This window comes from Myxine glutinosa, chromosome 4, assembly GCF_964187855.1.
Source record: "Myxine glutinosa chromosome 4, kmMyxGlut1.1, whole genome shotgun sequence".
NCBI classification, from domain to species: domain Eukaryota; kingdom Metazoa; phylum Chordata; class Myxini; order Myxiniformes; family Myxinidae; genus Myxine; species Myxine glutinosa.
Window position 1 is genome coordinate 75,586,174 of NC_136264.1, and position 22,285 is coordinate 75,608,458.

The 22,285-nt window shown below is 45.5% G+C and overlaps 2 protein-coding genes across 2 annotated transcripts; one reads left to right on the forward strand and one right to left on the reverse strand.

The window, feature by feature from the left end:
• Positions 1–4,525: 4,525 nt before the first annotated feature.
• On the reverse strand, positions 4,526–4,906 carry LOC137426124 (histone H2B 1/2-like). Its single transcript, XM_068114817.2, has one exon. The coding sequence runs from the start codon at positions 4,904–4,906 to the stop codon at positions 4,526–4,528; it is 381 nt and encodes a 126-aa protein (XP_067970918.2).
• A 386-nt stretch (positions 4,907–5,292) lies between these two features.
• Positions 5,293–21,859, forward strand: LOC137425885 (histone H3-like). The gene is made up of 2 exons (XM_078775237.1): positions 5,293–5,357; positions 21,457–21,859. Exons 1-2 carry the CDS (start codon positions 5,293–5,295, stop codon positions 21,857–21,859), a joined length of 468 nt encoding a protein of 155 aa, XP_078631363.1.
• The last annotated feature ends 426 nt before the right edge of the window (positions 21,860–22,285 follow it).

Below are 22,285 nucleotides of genomic sequence, written 5' to 3' on the forward strand. Positions count from 1 at the left end.
AGTGGCTTGTAAACCTACAGTGACTGGTCCTGACACCAAATCAGACTTCAAATGGATGACAGGAAGAGGAGCTTTAACATAGCCACCAACCCCCTGTAAAAGAAGACTAACACCAGGTGTCGTCTTCTCTGACAATGGCAAAATACCCTCAAGCATCAAAGATTGATGTGCTCCTGTGTCCCTCAATACCCTAACAGGTCTCTGGTTCGTTAAGTCTCCATCCAGTGACACAAACCCCTCTGAAATAAAAGGTTTGTCACCCTCTTGAACAAGGTCGTTCTGTGATGCCGCAACTTTGGCATGGGAACCTTCACAAGGCACTGTCCTCCAAGGACGATTTCTCGCATTGGCCAATGCATTCGGCGTTGCACTAGTTTGACTCCGCTCCTGATTTTTCCTTTTCAGGGCGTAACATTGGGACATCAAATGCTCAGGTTTCTTGCAAAAAGCGCGAGTAGGCCCGGAGGAAAAACTTGTGGTCTGCCTCGGGCCCCCCGGAAGATAAGTCTGTCTTGGAACTGTAGTCTTCTGACCCCTAAAATTCACGGGATCAGATTTGTCCCCATAGTCCTCTCTAGGCCGCCTCCATGAAAATCTATTCTCCGAACCTGATTTACCATAACTCCCCTGGCTAACTCTAGGCCAGAAGTTAGGTTTGTGGAACCCCATCCTGTGTGTCCAGGCATAGTCATCTCTCATCTGCCACTGTTGCTGCCTCATACAACTCTGGTACTTTCTTCTCATCCAGATGTACTTTAATGTCCACGTGGACACACTGTTTGAATTCCTCCACCAAAATCAATTGTCGTAACAGGTTGAAGTCTTTCCCAATCTCCTTCGAGTCACACCACCTATCAAACATGGTTTCCTTTATTCTGGCAAACTCCACATGGGTCTCACTCTCCCTCTTTCTGGCATTCCTGAATTTTTGCCGGAAAGCTTCAGGGACCAATTCATAGGCTTTGAGAATGGCTTTCTTCACTATCTCATAATCTGCACATTGGTAAATCGGTAAAGCCGAAAATATATCTTGAGCTTTACCCACCAGAACACTTTGCACTAACATAGTCCAGGACCCCACAGGCCATTTTAGCATTTGAGCCGCTTTCTCAAAATGTAAAAAAAAACTTGGCTACCTCCTTTTCATTGAAGGGTGGAACCAGCCTCACATGCCCACCAACATCCCAAGAGTTCTCACTAGTTGTCGAACTAGCCGGCATGGATACTACTTCTCTCCGTTCTCCCAGTAATTCCATCTCCTTGAGTTTAAGTTCTTTCTGATACTCCATGTCACGTTCCTTTAACTCCTGTTACGGGGTCCTCCCCTATCCCCTGGTCTCGGTAAACCTCCGAACCCCGGGAGGGTCCCCGGCAGAAAAATATGTTATCCTTTGTTGAAATTAATCAATAATGAAACTCTCAATGAAACAATCAAATGAAACAATCAAATCAATAATGAAACCACACCAAGGATTATGAAAAAATATTATATTAAAAGCACACCAAAAAGCACCCTACAACAATGGGGGCAATCACCCCTGCAATCCAGTCTTAAGATGGTACCCCAGCTCAGACTCACGGCACCCCCAGGGACTGGAGCAGAGCCCTTCTCAATGTCTCTAGCACACAACGGTGCTCCCGGCGTAGAGGCGATGGCGATGAGGCGGGAACGGAGATGTAGGTAAGGCAGGGACCGTCACGTGGTCCCAGCCAACCCCAATTGGCGGTGGAAAGAGGAATCCCCAAAGACGCTATCCAAACGTGCACCTACACCGTGCAGTCGCGAACCGCACCGTATTCTTCAAAGGCCGCTGTCGCGCACCCACATCCTCGGCAAACCACCGGAGGGCTGGACCAGCGGACGCGACTAATCAAGGGTCCGCGAACGACACGCCAGGTCCCCGAAATGGCGGTATCTTCTTCCTCGGGTCGCAGCTGCTAGGCGAAGATTCTCCGGAATCTCCCACCTGTACCTGGCTTCACAGGCTTTTCCACGACACCGGCGGTATCAACGATCGCACGAGATTCCTTTCCAGGACTCAAAGTTCCCTCTCCATGGACGCTCGACCAAGCTGGGTGCGGAGCTGTTCCCAAACGCCTCCTTTTTTTCTCCGCCTTACGCGCTCTTCTTCCTCGCTCCCTTTTGCCTTCCGGGTCACCATCCGATTTCTGGCCACATTTTACCAGGAGCGCTTTTAAACATTTTAACCACAATAACCCTGACTGAGAACCAACAATAAGAATAATACCAACAATAATTAGGGCCGAATCCATAACACTCCCTTTCGGCTCTCCTTTCATCTGCTCTTTCCTCTGCTCTTCTTTCATCTTCAGCTCTCCTTTCCTCTGCTCTTCTCTCCTCGAGTTCCTTTTCAGCTCTCCTTTCCCCTGCTCTTTCCTCTGCTCTTCTTTCTTCTTCAGCTCTCCTTTCCTCTGCTCTTCTCGAGTTCCTTTTCAGCTCTCCTTTCCTCTGCTCTTCTTTCTTCTTCAGCTCTCCTTTCCTCTGCTCTTCTTTCCTCGAGTTATCGTTTCTGTTCTGCTCTTTCCTTTGCTCTTCTTTCCTCGGCTTTCCATTCCAACTCTTTTAACCTTTCCTGGCTCTGCAGTTGCATCTCCATTTTCCGGAGCTCCACATTTCCTTTCTCCTTGGGTAACCAATCCAAGGCTACCTCTTCCCATGTTCCTTGTCCCACTAGAGACTCCACCACCAATGTCTGAATCTCAGCTTTCTTCATACTAACTCGGATCTCCAAGTTAAAATATTTGGCCAATATCATGAGTTCCGATCTTTTTAACGCCTGGAACTGTGCCTCATTAGGGGACGCTGCAAACTTTTCTGCGTGAAACACCATGGTGACTATCAGTTAGCACCTGTAAACCTTCACACAAAAAAATTCAATTTTTTGAAAAATTTGGGAATGTTAGAAAATTCCAAATTTGTGAATTTGGGGAATGTTAGGGAATTCTATCCCGGACGAGGCCCTCAATTTCTGTTACGTGCTCCTCCCCAAACCCTGGTCACGGTGTACCTCCGAGCCCCGAGAGGAGACACGGCAGAAAGACGTGTTATTCTGTATGTCAAAGATCAACAGTTAAACCACACCAATTGTTACCAACAAACAAGTATTGTATTACGGTCACACAAGAACAACAGTACAATAAATATTAATCAATTGTACAACCAATATAATATCATTCCTATGATGGTACCATCAGTTTCGTACAATATAACTCAATGTGCTCCAAGTGATCGAAAATAACATTCCGAATGTCTCTGTCCCAGCTTCAAACCAAAGTCGATCCACGCTCTTGTGATCATCAGAACGATGTTGTATCGAGACCAGAATCCCGCTCGGTTGACAGTCACACTGCCAAATATAGCCAGAAGTGTCCTCAAGAGGCGGCTGAGAAATCACATCTTCGGGTATGGACGTTCAACGGCTCCCAATCGGCGAACCGCAAATTCACACTCAAAATCCACGTCTCACACACACACACACACACACACACACACACACACACACACACACACACACACACACACACACACACACACACACACACACACACACATCAGGTTAACGTCTGGATGCAGTGGAATGGTTGAAGCGAGGTGAAGAGCCGAGAGCGATCCGAAATCGGGCGCGAGGTAAAATCGCCAACTGTCCTTCTCGAGACGTAATGGCACTCCAATGATTCTCTTCGGAATCAACCGCAAAATCTGTCACGCAGGTTTATCTGTCACAGCGATAACAACTCTGTTGCAGGAATCCCTTTCCCAGGAAACCCCAAAGTTCGCTTGTGACCCCCGTTCGCCAGCGTTTGCTCAAAACCTCAACGCAGCTCGGCTCCTTCTCTGACCTTACTCGCTCCGCCTCTTCTTCCTCTTTTTCCTCCACTTCGTCCGGTTCCCGATCCGGTTTCCGGTTTCTTTTAAAACACTAACATTTTTTTACCTTTTGAAAACAGTAATCTCTATTTCACTTAAACGATAACTATAAGAGTACATGCAACCAAAAATGTTTACAGTGGATGAGAACCACAACAACGGAAGTGACGAATCCGTAACAGCCTCCCTGGAAAGGTAGTGGCAGCAAAAAGAGTAGATGAGTTTAAATTGCACCTGGAAGTATTGGAGATAGTGGGGTGTAGGGCAGGACTTTGTTACCTTGAGCATGAATGGATGATTGTGTGCATCTGTGCGGAGTGTTGTTTATGTGAGTCTCGGCAAGGAGTGGTGTGTGGTTGCTCATGTTTCTCACCCAAGAACCGCATTTGCAAACTCTCTCGGAAAGAAACAAACCCCGATATTTATGAAGATTGGACATATTTATGAAATATATTGATAATTACTACGTGTTGTACTTGTGTTTACTTGAGTTCAGCGATTCGAACTCATCAATCATCTTGTGCATCACAAACGCACCAGAGGGACACGAATAGCAAAGGCTGCACTCTCTTAAAGAAACATTGACTGGCTCTGAAAAGAGCCATTTGGGGATGAACTTCAGAAACGAGTCGGAGCTCACTTGGAGCTGGTGTACTTGGTCACGGCCTTTGTACCTTCGGACACGGCGTGCTTGGCCAACACCCCGGGAAGGAGCAGACGCACTGCCGTCGGGATCTCCCGCGATGTGATGGTGGAGCGCTTGTTGTAATGCGCCAGAGGAGATGCTTCGGATGCGATACGCTCAAAGATGTCATTAACGAAGGAATTCATGATGCTCATCGCTTTGGAAAAAACACCCGTATCGGGGTGAACTTGTTTCAGCACCTTGTAGATGTAAATGGCGTAGCTTTCCTTTCTGCGATGACGCCGTTTACTGGGACCCTTCCGAGTCGCTTTGGAAACGGCTTTCTTCGAACCCTTCTTTGCTGCCTCTTGCTTGTGAGGATCCAGAGGCATGACAAGTGGAGAAAACCAAAAACGAGAGCGAAGCAACCAAATATTAACCGACGGAGAAAGACAGAATTTTGAGACGAGACGAGTGTGAACGATTCCCTCTTATAAAGGGTTCATATGCAAATATCTGGATCACAAAGCGTTTCTGGGTGGAGTACACAACCTAATGCTCAGTCATTGGTTCGATGAAAAGTGGGCGTGTGTCTTTCTTGATCCGAGTTTCCCTTCAAAAGAACCAAATTCGTCACCTTTGCATGAAATTCAGTGAAGTTATTTGGATTTCTCTTTTTGTGGACAAATCATGGCGTTCTGTCACTTCCAAACCAAATACAGAACATGTGGATGATAATGAACTTTGCACTTGATGCGCAATAATCTGGAAAACAACAATGCGTGAGAGTGGGGTCATCGCAGGTGTCTCCGCGTTGGCTTTTTCCAGCCTTAACAGTTCAAGGTGCGCAAGGAATTTAGACCCAGCAGGTATCCATTCGGTCCGTCATTCTTGCACCTCATCAACACCAGACCAATTTATATCAAAAAGGAGAAAAAAATTTTATACCAGTTGTTTCTTTCCGGGGGTGGGGGAGGGGGAAGATTTTCTTTGCGGGGTTGGGGGAGGGGAGGGACTTATTCTTTCCGAAGACGGCTCTTTTGTGAGAAACACCACATCGACCATACACCACCTCTTGACGAGCGAGACCTCCTCCCTCCCCCCCGCCCCCCCTCCCACAGCCAACAATCCGCAATGATGTTCTGTTCAATCACGCATCCTTGCTCAAGCGACAAAGAAGTTACACAAATATCCCTAGACCTCTCGATCTACATTATTTCCGGGTACTTATCTCATTCCAATTTAGACGAATGTAGTTTCTGCTGCCACGACCTTTCCGGAGCGACCATTCCACACATTAACAACTGAGTGAAAGACCCTTGCCTTATTACCGTTTGATCTCTCCTCTTCTTTACTCTCAAGTTCTGTACAAATCCATTCTGACAGATAAATGCACAAAAAGGGATTTGTCGGTATCGAGTTTTGTAGACGGTGGATGACGCTCTCCTCGTGTCCTCAAACAGACCGACGAGGGAGGTCAAAATGTCGCCGGCAACGCCATCAGATCGGAGCTCTGGAAACAAAATAATTTAATCTCCTGCTTGTGTTCGGCGATGGAATTACCATTCTGCGGGGTTTGCGCAATTGCACGTTCGTCTTTCAAACAAGCTTTTGTTACGTCCATTTTCTGCTTCTCGATTCATTGACAAATGTGCGGTTCCTGCAACATCGCAATGATGTTTTATTTACAAACTGGTGGGGTCACCCGTGGGAATCCCACGGGCATGGACGTGTGTGACATTTCGACATATTGAGTTAGATGCTGCACCTGCACATGCAGTTTCACAATAACACACACACACACACACACACATACACATCCACACACACACACACGCACGCACACATACACACATGTACACCGACACATGCATATACACATACACACATATACACATACACATATGTATACACACACATACACATATACACACACAGACACATGCACATATACACATACACACACACAGACACACACACACACACACATGCATACACATACACACATATACACACACACACACACACACGCACACACACACACGTCCCACATGTATATATCCCACATCCCACATGTATATACATGTTTAAAGTGTAGCTACGTGCCCTTCCCCCCTCCCCCGCCCAGCAACGCTGGGTACTTCTGCTAGTATCTAATGAAATAAAAACGAAGAAATATCTCTGGGTAATTTCCTGAAACTCGGTGAAATTCGCTCGGTGTATCGGTGAAATATTTTATTTGGGCGGTGTATAATTGCTTCGACCGAAATATCTCTTAGCATTTTCCCGTCTGTGTTTCATGTCCATGCACACGTGAAATGGAGTTTGTTTTTGCACACGTGAAATGAACATGTGAACCTTTACTTCCGGATAATAATGTTGAATGAAATAAAAACGAAGAAATATAGTGGGTCACCCGTGGGAATCCCACGGGCATGGACGTGTGTGACATTTCGACATATTGAGTTAGATGCTGCACATTCATTTTTACAAAATGGTTACTGGCAATTCATCAGATCCAGAAATGGTGGAATGAACACAATTTATTTATTTCACATAATATGTGACCCCTCACTCCTCTCCACCTGACACTCTCCTCTCTCCACCCTCACGCATCTCCAATCCCACTCCTCCTCACACTCCTCTCCAATCCCACTCCTCCTCACATTCCTCTCCAATACCTCCTCACACTCCTCTCCAATACCTCCTCACACTCCTCTCCAATACCTCCTCACTCCTCTCCAATACCTCCTCACATTCCTCTCCAATACCTCCTCACACTCCTATCCAATACCTCCTCACACTCCTATCCAATACCTCCTCACACTCCTCTCCAATACCTCCTCGCACTCCTCTCCAATACATCCTCACACCCCTCTCCAATACCTCCTCACACTCCTCACCAATACCTCCTCACACTCCTCTCCAATACCTCCTCGCACTCCTCTCCAATACCTCCTCACACTCCTCTACAACCCCTCACACTCCTCTACAACCCCTCACACTCCTCTACAACCCCTCACACTCCTCGCCAACCCCTCACACTCCTCTCCAAGCCCTCACACTCCTCTCCACCCAATACCTCCTCACACCCCTCTCCAATACCTCCTCACACTCCTCTCTGCTCCAATCGGCCCTCACTCTCCACTCCAATCGTCCCTCACTCTCCGCTCCAATCGGCCCTCACTCTCCGCTCCAATCGGCCCTGGGGTCACCCGTGGGAATCCCACGGGCATGGACGTGTGAGACATTTCGACATATTGAGTTAGATGCTGCACCTGCACATTCAGTTTCACAAAATTGTTACTGGCAATTTATCAGATGCACAAATGATGTAATCTACACAATGTATTTACTTCTGATAACATGTGAATGCATGTGCGTGCACACCCACACACACACATACACACACAAACACACGTACAACCACACACATATATACACACACATACATACACACACGTACACCCACACACGTACACCCAAACACATATATATCTACACACAAACACACACAAACACACACACACATCTCGTTTTTTCATTTCTGTTCCTCACAATTGTGTCTCTCTTATTCACAGACACACACACACACACACACACACACACACACACACACACACACACACATACATCCACACACACACACACACACACACATGTACACCCACACACATGTACACCCACACCCACACACATGTACACCCACACCCACACATATACACACACACACACACACATATGTGAAGAATCAGCTCTTCGTTTGCAAAAGAAGTCCACAATAGCCTGGAATGGCGCAGCTTTATTAAAAACCAACTTATACAGATCTGGAGGAGGCCAAGACATCTATAGCAAGAGCCAGTCTCATGCCACGTCAAGCCTTCCTGAAAACGCATTGATTCTCATTCACTTATATACGAATACGATTATCAGAAAATCTCCGAGAGAACAAAGCGACTGGCGAGAGTCCCTCCCACCGTTATCATTCGGGGGAGTCAGCCCTTCCTTATCATTCGGACCAAATGTTTTTCTGGGCTCCGAGAAAACAGAAATGTAACTCACAAAGAGGAGAGTGTATGCTTAGCCAAACAAACCCATATATTTTATGGGTTTGTGTACATGAGTAATTCAAAGCATGTTTATACAGAGTCATGCGTTGCTGTGATTAAAACAAAATATATATGGTTAACGATAGGTTCATGTCATTCTACTAGCATTACGCAAAAACAAGCGCATGTGGGCGTGGTTTTACGACCAGCCTCGAAAAAGCATACGTATACAATTTGTTCAGCATGACCTCAGCGAGCCTCTCCTCATCCAAAACTAAAACGAAGCAAAAACCCTTTATTAACTTCATGAAAATAGCATTTTTAAACCAGATTTAAATCATAACACATTAGCAACCAACGTCTATAACTGAACTTTAGGCAATAACAAATCTACTACTTGACATTCCTTCCTCTTGTCTCGTCGAGACAAAGTATCTTAAGAGACAACGTGCCACATTGGGCTTTATTGAAAAATAATTGTGTAATGCGGGTATTGAAAAAATAATTGTGTAATGCGGGTATCTCCCAAGGGCATATCGTGCGCCCAAAGCGCCTCGCCCGTGCATTTGGCGAACGTGTCGTGTGGTGCGTGCTCGGAGCCTGAGGGCTCAGAACATGAAAGTCCATTAACGTTTCGGATCCACAACGAAGGCGTCTGGTCCAGATGAGGTTCTGCTCCGCCAGAGGGCCCGTCACCTCCCCTGCGGAACTTGCTCCCCCCACCCTTTGCAGACTCAGTCCTTGCAGATCTTCGAAGTTAATCAACGATCATGCCCATGAGGTCCCTCACGTGCTGCTGTTCTGGGGAATACATAATATTGTCAGTATCTTGTGTCTCAATTTCCTGGTCAGGGTACAGAGCGTAAAAATCCGATTCACTTGAAGCATTTGAACTTAATACATATGAAGCAAAGAGAGGAACTTCCTTTTATGTCAAAGTCTCCCTTGGGCGCCTGGTCGGCTTGCGGGTCTAGGATATCCACGTCGGGTCCCTCGACCGCCAGACCCAGCGTCGCAATCAGATCCATAGTTGGGTTTAAAGGGGGCGTGCAGCTGTCAGCTTGTAATACATAAGCAGCGTTAGCCAGTACACGCAAGGGGTTTATAGCACAAGTATCACAGTCATCACATACACCGTTACAGGCAGCAGCCAGTTCCCACATGGGATCCACACAAGTATCACAGTCATTACAAAATTCAATGCAATTTTCTGGAGCGCCGGTCGCAACTGCCTTGTTGAAGGACCCGTTCAGGTCGACGGCCTCTGTGGTCAGAGCCATAGTCGTTGTCGGCGGCTTCTTCACTTTCCATCCTGTAAAATACTTTCTCATACAGAGGAGGACTAGAGATTTCATTAGTGCCCCCCAAATTACTACCCCGATTATCACAGCCAGTGCGGTCAATAACCACTTCACTATGGTGCCCGTCCATCCCTGGAACCAGTCAGTGAGCCAGCTAAATGTATAAGAATTTTCACGCGCGATCCGATCGATCGTCAGGGCGTGGCTAGTTTCCCTTAGTCTCACTATTGCGGCTGACACTCCTTCAGATGGATCGGGTATGTAAGTGCAACATTTTCCCTCTATAATTCCGCATACCCCTCCTTTCTCTGCCAGGAGCATGTCCAAAGCCACCCGATTCTGCATCACCATTGTACGCATGTGAATTACCGTGTCCAATAGTATGTCATGAGCCGTAGCGGTGTCGTTTGCCACCTTTTCTAGGGCCAAAGCCAATTTATCTATCCGGAAACTATCCATGACTGTGCCCGCTCCTGGGAAGAAGAAACCAAACACCTTTTCCCCTAGGCTCCCGTGTAGTTTAGTGGTTCCATCTTCGTTCATGACTGACCTCTTATAACGCCTGTCCAAGGACTTTGGGTCTAGCTCATCCAGTATCTCAACGTCAGGAAGGACTGAACCCAGATAACATGTGCCCCCCCAATTATTTGGTAAATAGGGGTAAGCCTTGTCGCCGCATATAAACATTGTCCCATGGGGTGGGACCAGGTGGGTGGATAAGCACTGGAGTCCCTTTACCACCCCATTAATCCTACTAACCCCCCTAGAGAATGTTATAGCCGTTATGTTGTGGTTGTGTTTATCTTGCAGTACTATTCGTAATGTAATCCCCGAGCTCCCTTGTCCCAGCTTCCCGGGGAGAGTGTAGGCGCATTCTGATTCTCCCATACGCAAGTGGCCGGAACCCTGGAGGCAGACCTTCCCTTTCTGTGGTTTGACCCAGACGGGGGCAGGCCTCTCGGCCACATGGGCAATCATTGACGGGCGATAATTAAATTGTCGATTGCAACTCTTGCCGTTGTCAACCCCTTCTCTTTCCAGCGTGGTGACTAAACATGGGGAATCGATAGGTTGTGAGCAGAGGTCATTGAGGGACAGAGGTAGCACTATCATGTGTATTCCTGTGGTGCCTGCTTGGGGAAAGCGCATGCACGACCAGCAGTGTGTCCTATTTTGAATTGTTGCCACTTCCCTGGCCACTTTCCAATATGTGTTTTCACCCTTCTTTGGGGCCTTATTCTGGGGTTGTGGCGTGAGTATGTATTTGATGCATGGTATGTAGTTCTTTTCGCCACCGGCCGCGCCAGGGGTCCAGACGCTGCACCGGACCTGCATGGTCATGTCTTTCCCTAGGCGTGTGCGTGTTTGTAGCTTAAAATCAGGGGTTCCCCATTGGTATCCTGGTTGGGCCAAGGTCTTAATGCTAGCTTGCCCATCTTCCCGGAACTCTCGTTGCTTTTGTAGTATCATGCCAACGCGTCCAGGCCCTGCCGACAGTGCTAGCCAATTTATGTTCACCCAATTTGTGTGCAGGGCTTTCTGTTCGAAACATGGTAGTGATACTCTTTGTCCCCATGTTACGGTGAGGTGTCGGGTTTCGTTTTCGCATCTATTGGAATCGGAGTTTCCCCTAGCTGCTGTCGCTATCAATAGTATTGTACCTATGATTAGGCCCATCCTTACTGTGGTTGCTGTGGTGTAGTGTCTGGTGCTTGTATGGCCAACTTACAGTGCGTGGCGTGGATCCACGAAGTCTTGCCCTCGCAAAAGACTGCCGTTGGTGTAGTCAGCAACACCTGGACTGGTCCCTTCCACCTTGGTTCCAAGGCGTTCTTGCAGGTGAAGTGCTCCACGAACACCTGGTCTTTTTCCTCTGGTGGAACACCTGGTCCACAAGTCTCCTGGGAGCGCCTGGTCTACAGGTCTCCAATTCATAGATTCAATTCATTCAATTCATAGTTTCATAGAACACCTTTTCTCCAATTTCCTAATCCACTTTTTTTCAAGTGGATCCAATTTTATCCAATATTCAATTTTTTAATTCAATCCCATTTAATCCAGTCCAATTCAAATTAAATTCAATCCTTCTCTCAGCATCCCATTACCTGTTTCCAACATCAATAAAAATAAAATTATAAAATTAATAAAAAATCAATCATCTCAACTCTCAAATCGAATCAAAAAATAAAAATAAACGAAAATTACTTCAGCGAGAGTTTCAACTAGAATTAACACAAACAAACCACCATTAACCTCCATTAACACAAACAAACCACCATTAACCTCCATTAACCTCCCCCTATTATTTATTTATTTTCACGAATAAACAAATAATAGAAATAACCTGGTCTACTTCCAATTTCAATTCTGGTCAGTTCTGGTGTCTGGTCACACACAATGTTTTCCTCACCCACTGTGATTCGCTCAAAATAGATTCTCACTGTTATGTCTGAAATTCGTCTCATGAAAACCCATTCAAGAGTCCGGTGTGACAGACAGCCAAACACATAGACACGCCGAAGACCCCAGGGTACCCATCAAACTAGCTTGTCCGCAGATCCACAACACAGCGAAACATGTAACTTTACTAAAATAATCACTTACTCATAACTAATACTCATAATAACTCATAATTACTTATGTAATTACTCATACCAATACTTACTTAAAATAATGTAATATCCCAATCTTCACCCCCTATGCAAATCGAAGCACCCCGGACGATCCACAACCAATATCAACCACTGTAGCCGTCTTCCCGACTCCAGGCAGCCACACGCAGCCACATACATCTCCATCCACGTCACACAAGACAACAGCCAACGAGTGTGTCCACCACACAGAAACCTTTGGCAATGCAACAACCGAACTCCCAGACAACCAACAACAAAACCCAATCCATCTCCATGGCTCATCAAGCAGTTCCAACTTAATCCAGCTTCACATACCGATTTCCCCAAAAACTCGTGAGACTTCACCCCCATTCTGGAAAAACCCTGGACTAAACCCTGACACCCTAAATAACTTCAGACCCATCTCCAATCTACCCTTTCTGTCAAAAGTTTTGGAACGTGCTGTGGCCACTCAACTCAAACATCACCACTCTGCCAATAACCTGTATGAAACATCCCAATCCGGATTCTGCTCCAGCCACAGTACTGAAACTGCTCTCCTCAAAATCACCAGCGACCTTTTCTCTCCTCTGATGCCGGCAACCTCAACATTTTCATCCTCCTCACCTCAACGCCTCCTTTGACATCATCAATCACGCCATCCTCCTCACCCTGTTTAGACCAGCTTGTGCCTATTAAACCCAAATCAGTTCACTCCCAAGCTTCACATGGACCACCTACTACTCTCAAATTATCCACTCTGGCTCCGGAATCCCAAAAGCACTCTTCTCTACAATAAACAAACTAAATAAACAAACTTTACAACGTGAACAAACTCCTCAGCGCCCTGGATACCGCCACCTGTCATTCAGAGTAGACAACAGCATCTCCTTTCTGGCTTTCAGCATCTCCTTTCTCCTTTCTGGCATCCAAATGAAATTCTGGCTTCAAATCAACTTCCTCGAACTTAACTATGATAAATCTAAATTAATCTTCGTTTGCCCACAACCACTCACCAAATTCACCCATAACTTTGCCCCCAACATCGATGGTCATTTGAACACAAATTGAACAAAATTAATCGAACAAAACACTTCCATTAACTCGACATTCTTTTCACAGCACAAAGTTCACTTGAACATCTTTTTCCTGGATACTCCCTCTTTATTTTTATACCATACCATGCTTCTCCATGGAATAGTCCACCACTCATATAAATAATCATAAGAGTTCTGCGAAACATCTCCATCTTTAAAACTTAGCCAACCAATTTTAAACCACATGTTTTCCCCCCAAAAAACAAGTCACATTCTTTGTATATTGCCAACATTGTTCATCGTTTAAGTATCATCCAGAACTAAATTTTTTATAAACCATCAACTTGTAGATGCATTTATTTATATCCCATTAACCCAAGAACTCTCAATTGCTTGGTTATATTTTAGTAATGTCATATATCCATATTTCTTTTCCAAAATGTTCCTGATATACACATTAATCCCATCTGTCTTTGTTTCCAGATCAACTCAAATCAGGAAATCAACACAAATCCTTATTACCTCCAATCAATTCAAAATTAAATCAACAATTCAAAACCAGATCGGATCAGCGATCAGAAATCACTTTTCCAATCAACACATTCCAAGCAACAATTCATTCAAAGACCAAGCTTAAAAACACAACTCTCATCTTACTGTGACAAATAAGCAACCAACCTACTTCACACTAAAACAAATAACTTTTCATCACCCCTTTCTTCTCCACCGCCTCTTACACTTAAACAGATCATAATTACTCACTCATACACTGTTGCCCATCACCCAGTTGCCCCAGACCCAAACACAGGTTTGAAATCCCAGTAGGTTGTTCTTCAATCCCAACCATCATGTGATCCCAACATCTCTCCATTTATTTCGTTCCTCATGGGGTTGGTGTTTTATGGCCTTTACCTCTTACCCAATCACACTGCACATTATTCCCCGTCCTTGATGGATAATTTTACATCCAGATGGGCACAGCATCCCATTTTTGGCGACCCAGCCCTAAAACAAGCCCCTGGACTCCTTGCAGGCTGGACCAAAACCCCCGGACGAAGTTGCATCCCAGTACTGACTCTGCTGCCTTCTTGCAAACGACTTCAACTCCATGAATTTTACATGTTTCGTGAACGGAACAAAGCACTCTGTAATCGTCAGATTGAAACTGCCCCAAACCCGTCCATATAAACTCCATTGTTGTCCTGTCCATCTCTCTGTGTTACATTTACATTTTGTGACTCACAGCTCCTGCCTCCATGGAACAATGACGCCTGAGCACTCAATTAGCCCTCCCAGTACCAAAGACTTACAATCAGACCGACAGACAGATGAAAAATCGGTCAGAGACCGAGGACTTGCCGGAATTTACTTTTTTATCGGCCATTTAGGACAAATATGGTGGCTGAACCACGTGACCGATGACGTCATCATTAACATATTTTATTCCCCGTGGAGAGTTCTTCACAATGAGCCATGTCTCAATTTTTTCTGTTCAGCACTTTCGGAGATATCGAGGTGCAAAGTTTTTCCAAGATGGCGGCCGAACCACGTGACCGATGACGTCATCATTAACATATTTTATTCCCCATGGAGAGTTCTTTACAATGAGCCATGTCTCAATTTTTTCTATTCAGGACTTTTGGAGATGTGGAGGTGCAGAATTTTTCGGTTTTTCCAAGATGGCGGCCGAACCACGTGACCGATGACATCATCATTAACATATTTTATTCCCCATGGAGAGTTCTTTACAATGAGCCATGTCTCAATTTTTTCTATTCAGCACTTTCGGAGATATGGAGGTGCTAAGTTTTTCGGTTTTTCCAAGATGGCGGCCGACCACGTGACTGATGACGTCATCATTAACATATTTTATTCCCCATGGAGAGTTCTTTACAATGAGCCATGTCTCAATTTTTCTGTTCAGCACTTTTGGAGATATAGTGGTGCAAATTTTTGCCTTTTTTCCAAGATGGCGGCCGACCACGTGACATATGACGTCATCATTAACATATTTTATTCCCCATGGAGAGTTCTTTACAATGAGCCATGTCTCAATTTTTTCAGTACAGTACTTTCGGAGATATAGAGGTGCAAATTTTTTCGGTTTTTCCAAGATGGCGGCCGAACCACGTCACCGATGACGTCATCAATTGGGCACAGTCTATTCCAGGGCAAGACCAATATGTGTGCAAAGTTTGGCGATTCTCCGTGCAACGGTGTAGACGCAGTGCTGCAAACAGACAGACAAACAGACAGACAAACAGACAAACAGACAAACAGACAAACAAACGAACAGATCAACATACTTGCCGGAAAATTTTTCCGGCAAGTAACAAATAACAGAGGCATGTCGCCAGCCCCAGCACAGGACATCACCTTTCCGGGCAGGCACAATATAATCCACAGCATCGAAATGCCAATTTCTATCCGGAGCCTCGCAAAGCCAAAATCCATGCATGCGTGCTCCATCATGCAACCCGATCTGTACTCGGTGCGCCCGGCGCCCCCTATAATCAGTGAGTTATAATAACCACAATATCTCTGGCACCCAACTCGTGATACCACAATTTAATCCACGTTACTTGCATCTCTTCATCCTCCCAAATGTCCTCCATTTAACGTGACTCAAATCCATCTCAAATCCCCACAGCTCGATCGAACACGTTACTGTACTCGACCCGGTTAAATTAAATTCCAAGCGTACTGTACCTGACGCTTCCGGTCGGCACCGGAAGTCTGTTTATTTCTTGAGACCCCTGAATCGGGACATCAACGACAATTACAACGACAAACAGGACTCGATATTCTCTGTTCATTAATTACGTACATGATTTTGGTTTTACCCACAATATATGTCCCGATATTCTCCAGATTTAAGTCCTATATATCCTGTCGTTAAAGCAACACCCTGTAGACTGACTCCGCCTGTCGTTCTTCCAAGGTTAGTGAATTACCTCTGACCTTTCCCTTGCATATCTCGAACAAAGGTCAACTAAACTTTAAAAGGTCAAACTTCGAATTGGTCAACACAAATGCATCGATGCATCTTCCAGCCGCCACTCCGCACTGTACCTTACTGTATGAACAAGACTTCCTGTTGGAACTTGGCTCCGGAAATTAATTACTCTGTCTTGAAATCGTTTATTTTAGCCATCTTAAATAAATCCATCCATCTATCCATCTTATAAATCCATCTTAAATGACGTATTCGTCCTGTGACATTGCCTGGCATATATGTCGCAGCCGGCCACTATTCCGACATGGCTCGTCTGACATGAACGTCCGACATCCAGCAAAGTCGAAATGACCCACAATGCATTTGGGCACACATCCTCCTCTGAGAGTGGGCGAGTTATCGCCAGCACTCTGAGCAAATCTCATACAGCACACCCGTGACTCGCGGCTCGCTCGGCTCCTGTCTGAACACCCAATATCCCTCTACCCAAACTTCCACGGAGCCGCACGGCGGAAACACAGGTTTGTACCACACTTTAGTTAAACGAACATTGCCAGGATTCTCGGATAGACGTTTAATTTCACAACACACATGACAAAAATCCGATTTAAATTCAGAGATCGCCGATCGACCTGGCACAACCATCTCAACGCGACGACGCCACGCCGCCCCCCGTCTTGGCGCGCACCCTCGTGCCTCCACACGAATCCCAACACTCCCTGCACGCCGCTCTATTCGCGTTCCCGGCGGGGTTTACCTCACTTGGGACATGCAGTCGGCTGTCATAACAGAGAATTGTCAATAAAGAATCTACGACTTGACATTTAGTGAGTTGTCAGAACATTGAGCTGTCAGAACTCATCCCTAGCTCGTAAACATCGCAAAAAAACAGGATCTCCGACGCTTGACCTCTCTGACCCAAAATGCACTATATGACACCAATTCCAAAGGTGAGCTGCCTCAGCGATACATCCCACACATACAATCCACAATATCTGCCATTGAATGAACTCTTCGATTCAAGTAAAACACACATATTGATTCGAATTCTGAATTTAGCGGAAAAAAAACAGCCCATCCTGCAACCATCTCCAAGAAACCCGCTTCATATCAACAGTAGGTCGACAAGGGCACTCCGAGTGCTTTCCTGACCCGATTTATATCAATTCGCTTCCCAAACAACTCCCAAACAGATGAAAATCCGGACTCAGTTCAGGACCTCGCCTGTTCTCTCGGATAGACGCTAAAATGGACATTCCCGGCCTGAATTTCCCGCACGTCGAGCAGATCACTTACAAAGCTTCACACCGAAACCCTCTGCTTTGCATATGTCATACAGACAAATACATTGGCTAGATACACACGTCAATTAACATCCCAATATACATTCATTCCTCATTCATATACTCATAGAAGTCTCCCATTCAAGGAAAAGGATTTTTGGGACGGGTTTGGACGGGGGGTGGGTTGAGGTGAAAAAAAGGGAAGGCAGGGCGGGGTGTTGGGGTGTTGCCTAGAGCCCTGGGACTGAGCTCAGGTCTTGGGGGGGGTGGGGGGGTGTTGCCTAGAGCCCCGGGACTGAGCTCAGGTCTTGGGGGGTTGGGGGGTCTTGGTCTGGTATCTGGTCCAGCGGCATCACTCGCTGTTTTACTTGTTTAACTGCTTACTTAATTGTCCTCTGTCCTGTAGCTTCAATAACTATAGCTACAATGCTTAAAATTTCAATATTTCAAAAACCATTCCTGTCCTTCTCACCCTGTGGCCACCTGGCCCATTTCCTGTGAGCTTATTTATTTTCTCTTGTCCACCAGGTCCTGGCCTGTTTCTATCTGGACCTCTGTTGCTTTGGCCTTCTATCTAAGTTTAGCCACAGCCCTTCGTTCCCTGGCATGCAATGGCATACCCCATCTTGTCTCTGGGCTGTTCCTTCCTGGAAAAATCTTGGCCACCTGGTTTCAACCTATATGGCTGTCCGACCTCATTTTCCCCTCCTGGTGCTAACTGTAACTTTAAGCTTACTGTTAAGTCCTTCCTGGTTTATCCTTACTTGTTTATCCTGGCTTTAACAAAACCACGTCATTCTGAGGCCTAAATGAGCCTTTACTTACAATTTCTGTTCGAGTGCAGACAGCGCGGAAGACAAGGAGGCTGAACCCGCGCGAGGGAGGAAGGTACGAATTTGGAATAATAGCCCTCTGATATAAAACAACTCCCACCTTTAATCAAATCAACGTGCCGGCGCCGGCCTCAGGTCAGCCTTCCTCCTGTCCCTCGGGCTCCGTTTCCCGTCCTCCGCGTCTGTTGACACCCCACTCCTGGTACCATCTGTGAAGAATCAGCTCTTCGTTTGCAAAAGAAGTCCACAATAGCCTGGAATGGCGCAGCTTTATTAAAAACCAACTTATACAGATCCGGAGGAGGCCAAGACATCTATAGCAAGAGCCAGTCTCATGCCACGTCAAGCCTTCCTGAAAACGCATTGATTCTCATTCACTTATATACGAATACGATTATCAGAAAATCTCCGAGAGAACAAAGCGACTGGCGAGAGTCCCTCCCACCGTTATCATTCGGGGGAGTCAGCCCTTCCTTATCATTCGGACCAAATGTTTTTCTGGGCTCCGAGAAAACAGAAATGTAACTCACAAAGAGGAGAGTGTATGCTTAGCCAAACAAACCCATATATTTTATGGGTTTGTGTACATGAGTAATTCAAAGCATGTTTATACAGAGTCATGCGTTGCTGTGATTAAAACAAAATATATATGGTTAACGATAGGTTCATGTCATTCTACTAGCATTACGCAAAAACAAGCGCATGTGGGCGTGGTTTTACGACCAGCCTCGAAAAAGCATACGTATACAATTTGTTCAGCATGACCTCAGCGAGCCTCTCCTCATCCAAAACTAAAACGAAGCAAAAACCCTTTATTAACTTCATGAAAATAGCATTTTTAAACCAGATTTAAATCATAACACATTAGCAACCAACGTCTATAACTGAACTTTAGGCAATAACAAATCTACTACTTGACACATATACACACACACACACACACACACACACACACACACACACACACACACATAGACACACACACATATATATACACACACACATACACACACACACACACACACACACACACACACACACACCGACCTCGTTTTTTCATTTCTGTACCCCACAATTCGGTCTCTCTCTTATTCACAGACACACACACACACACATATATGTATACACACACACATATATGTATGCACACACATATATGTATACACACATACACACAAACACACGGACACCCACACACATATATACACACACATACATACACACATACACACACATATACAGTATATACACATATATATATACACACACACACACACACACACACACACACACACACACACACACACACACACACACACACACACACACGTATATATCCCATATCCCACATCCCACACGTATATACATGTTTAAAGTGTACGTGCACTTCCCCCCTCCGCCGCCCGGCAACGCTGGGTACTTCTGCTAGTAACTAATGAAATAAAAACGAAGAAATATCTCTCGGTAATTTCCTGAAACATATTTTACTTCCGGATAATAATTTTGAATGAAATAAGAAAGAACGAAGAAAAACATGTCGTTTTTGTGCCGACTCTCATAAAACGTAAAAGTAATAAATGTTAACGGAAAAGAAAAAGCGAATTTTTAATATCTGTCGACATTTTCCCCGACTGTTATTTTAGGCGGTGTATTTTCGTGTATCATCGTGGCGCGATTTTAATAAATATATCTCGGCAATTTCCCGTGTGTGCGTGAATGTTCTCAATTATTTCTGACACCGAGTCTAAAACCATCGATAAAAATTAAATCAGATGGTGAATTCGATAAAATCGTGAGGGTGACTCAATGAATGGGCTTTGCCTTTAGTTTACAGGCGTTTGAGAATTCATTTCGTTCTATAAACGGCAACTTTCATCGGATTTTCTTCCCGTTTTTTTTTCAACCGAGTCTAAAACTATGTTAGCGACTGTGAAAAATGAAATGATATATCGAATTTGATTTGAAATAAAACTGGGAGAGAGAGCAAGACACCACGGGCCTACAAAACAGGCCTCAAAGCTATGCGAGTTAATAAAATGGTGGATATTTGTTTATATGAAGCGAAGGCTCTCCCAGAATGGGTGGAGCTATGGGTGGAGCTACTCTGCAAACCGAGTAAGCCACACCCCGGACAGACGCCCAACAGACAGACAGAATCATATACGGCTATTATAATATAGATAACGTACAACGGTAACGTACAACGGATAACAAGATAACACACACGGTTCCTGCAATATCGCAATAATGTTTTATTTACAAATAACGTACAACGACTGTAATATAATAAAAATGGAGTTCCGTCCCACCTCGACAAACTACCCAATTTTGAAATCGATTCGTGAGTGAATTTTTTTATATTACGGGACACAAACGGAAATATTCGGCAAGGATTTGCTTTTTGCTTCTTCACGTTAATGGAAGCACTGAACAGGCCCAAAGGAGCTCGGGATAGATATTGGTGGGAGAAACGAGCAAGGGAAGGCGGACGGAGCTTTCCCTCGCGGAGCAGATCACATCGGGCTCAGATTTTAGCCAATGGAGAGGGGAGAATGAAGTTTCGACCAATGGATGGAGCGTGAGGTGGGGCTTAATTCTTCAGCGAATGGGAATGGTTTTGAGGCAGCCAATAGCAAACGTGAAAATGTGGCAGCCAATTGCAACCGAGCACATTGTGGCAGCCAATAGTGAACGAGGAAATGTGGCAGCCAATAGTGAACGAGGAAATGTGGCAGCCAAGCCAAATGCAAAGCGGAGCAAGCGTCTCCCGACATAAATAAACGCGCACAGCGCAGTTTTAATCGCATTATTGGCGTTTGGTGAAAAAGTTGTTTTCAATTTTGTGTTATTGTCACGATGGCTCGAACGAAGCAAACCGCCCGTAAATCGACAGGTGGAAAAGCTCCCCGAGGCCCGAAAGCAGTTGGCGACAAAGGCGGCACGGAAAAGTGCTCCAGCCACCGGTGGCGTGAAAAAGCCGCATCGTTACCGTCCAGGAACTGTGGCGCTGCGCGAGATCCGGCGCTACCAAAAGTCCACGAAGCTGCTCATTCGCAAGCTGCCGTTTCAGCGCCTCGTCCGTGAAATCGCACAGGATTTCAAAACCGATTTGCGATTCCAGAGCTCCGCAGTGATGGCGCTGCAGGAGGCGAGCGAGGCCTACCTCGTTGGGCTGTTTGAGGACACTAATTTGTGCGCGATTCACGCCAAACGTGTCACCATCATGCCCAAGGACATCCAGCTGGCACGACGTATCCGCGGGGAGCGAGCTTAACCCGCTCGTCCATGGTCTTGTGCACAACTTCCGTACCACACCACCCAACGGCTCTTTTCAGAGCCACAACACCTTTCTTGAAAGTGTAATCGACCTTTCACCAAACTCTCCACCTATCACTGCATTTTGTATGTATATAATGTGTATACGGGCCTGGAGGAAATACGTTTTGTTTTGACTTTTTAATGAAAACTGAGAAGGAAATGTTGAACAAGTCGGTGGTGGTTGGCTGTCTTCAGGGAATGGGGTTTCACAATGTTTCAATGAAACCTCCACAGGATTGAGAAGTGACAATTGTTGGGGATCATGTGTCATGTTGCTTGCAAGGTGGTTCATGTTAAAATACACATTTTTTTTAATTTTAACCATAACATGTATAACTTGACCCGTTCATCTCCTCAAACCCAAAATAATAATACAAACCCT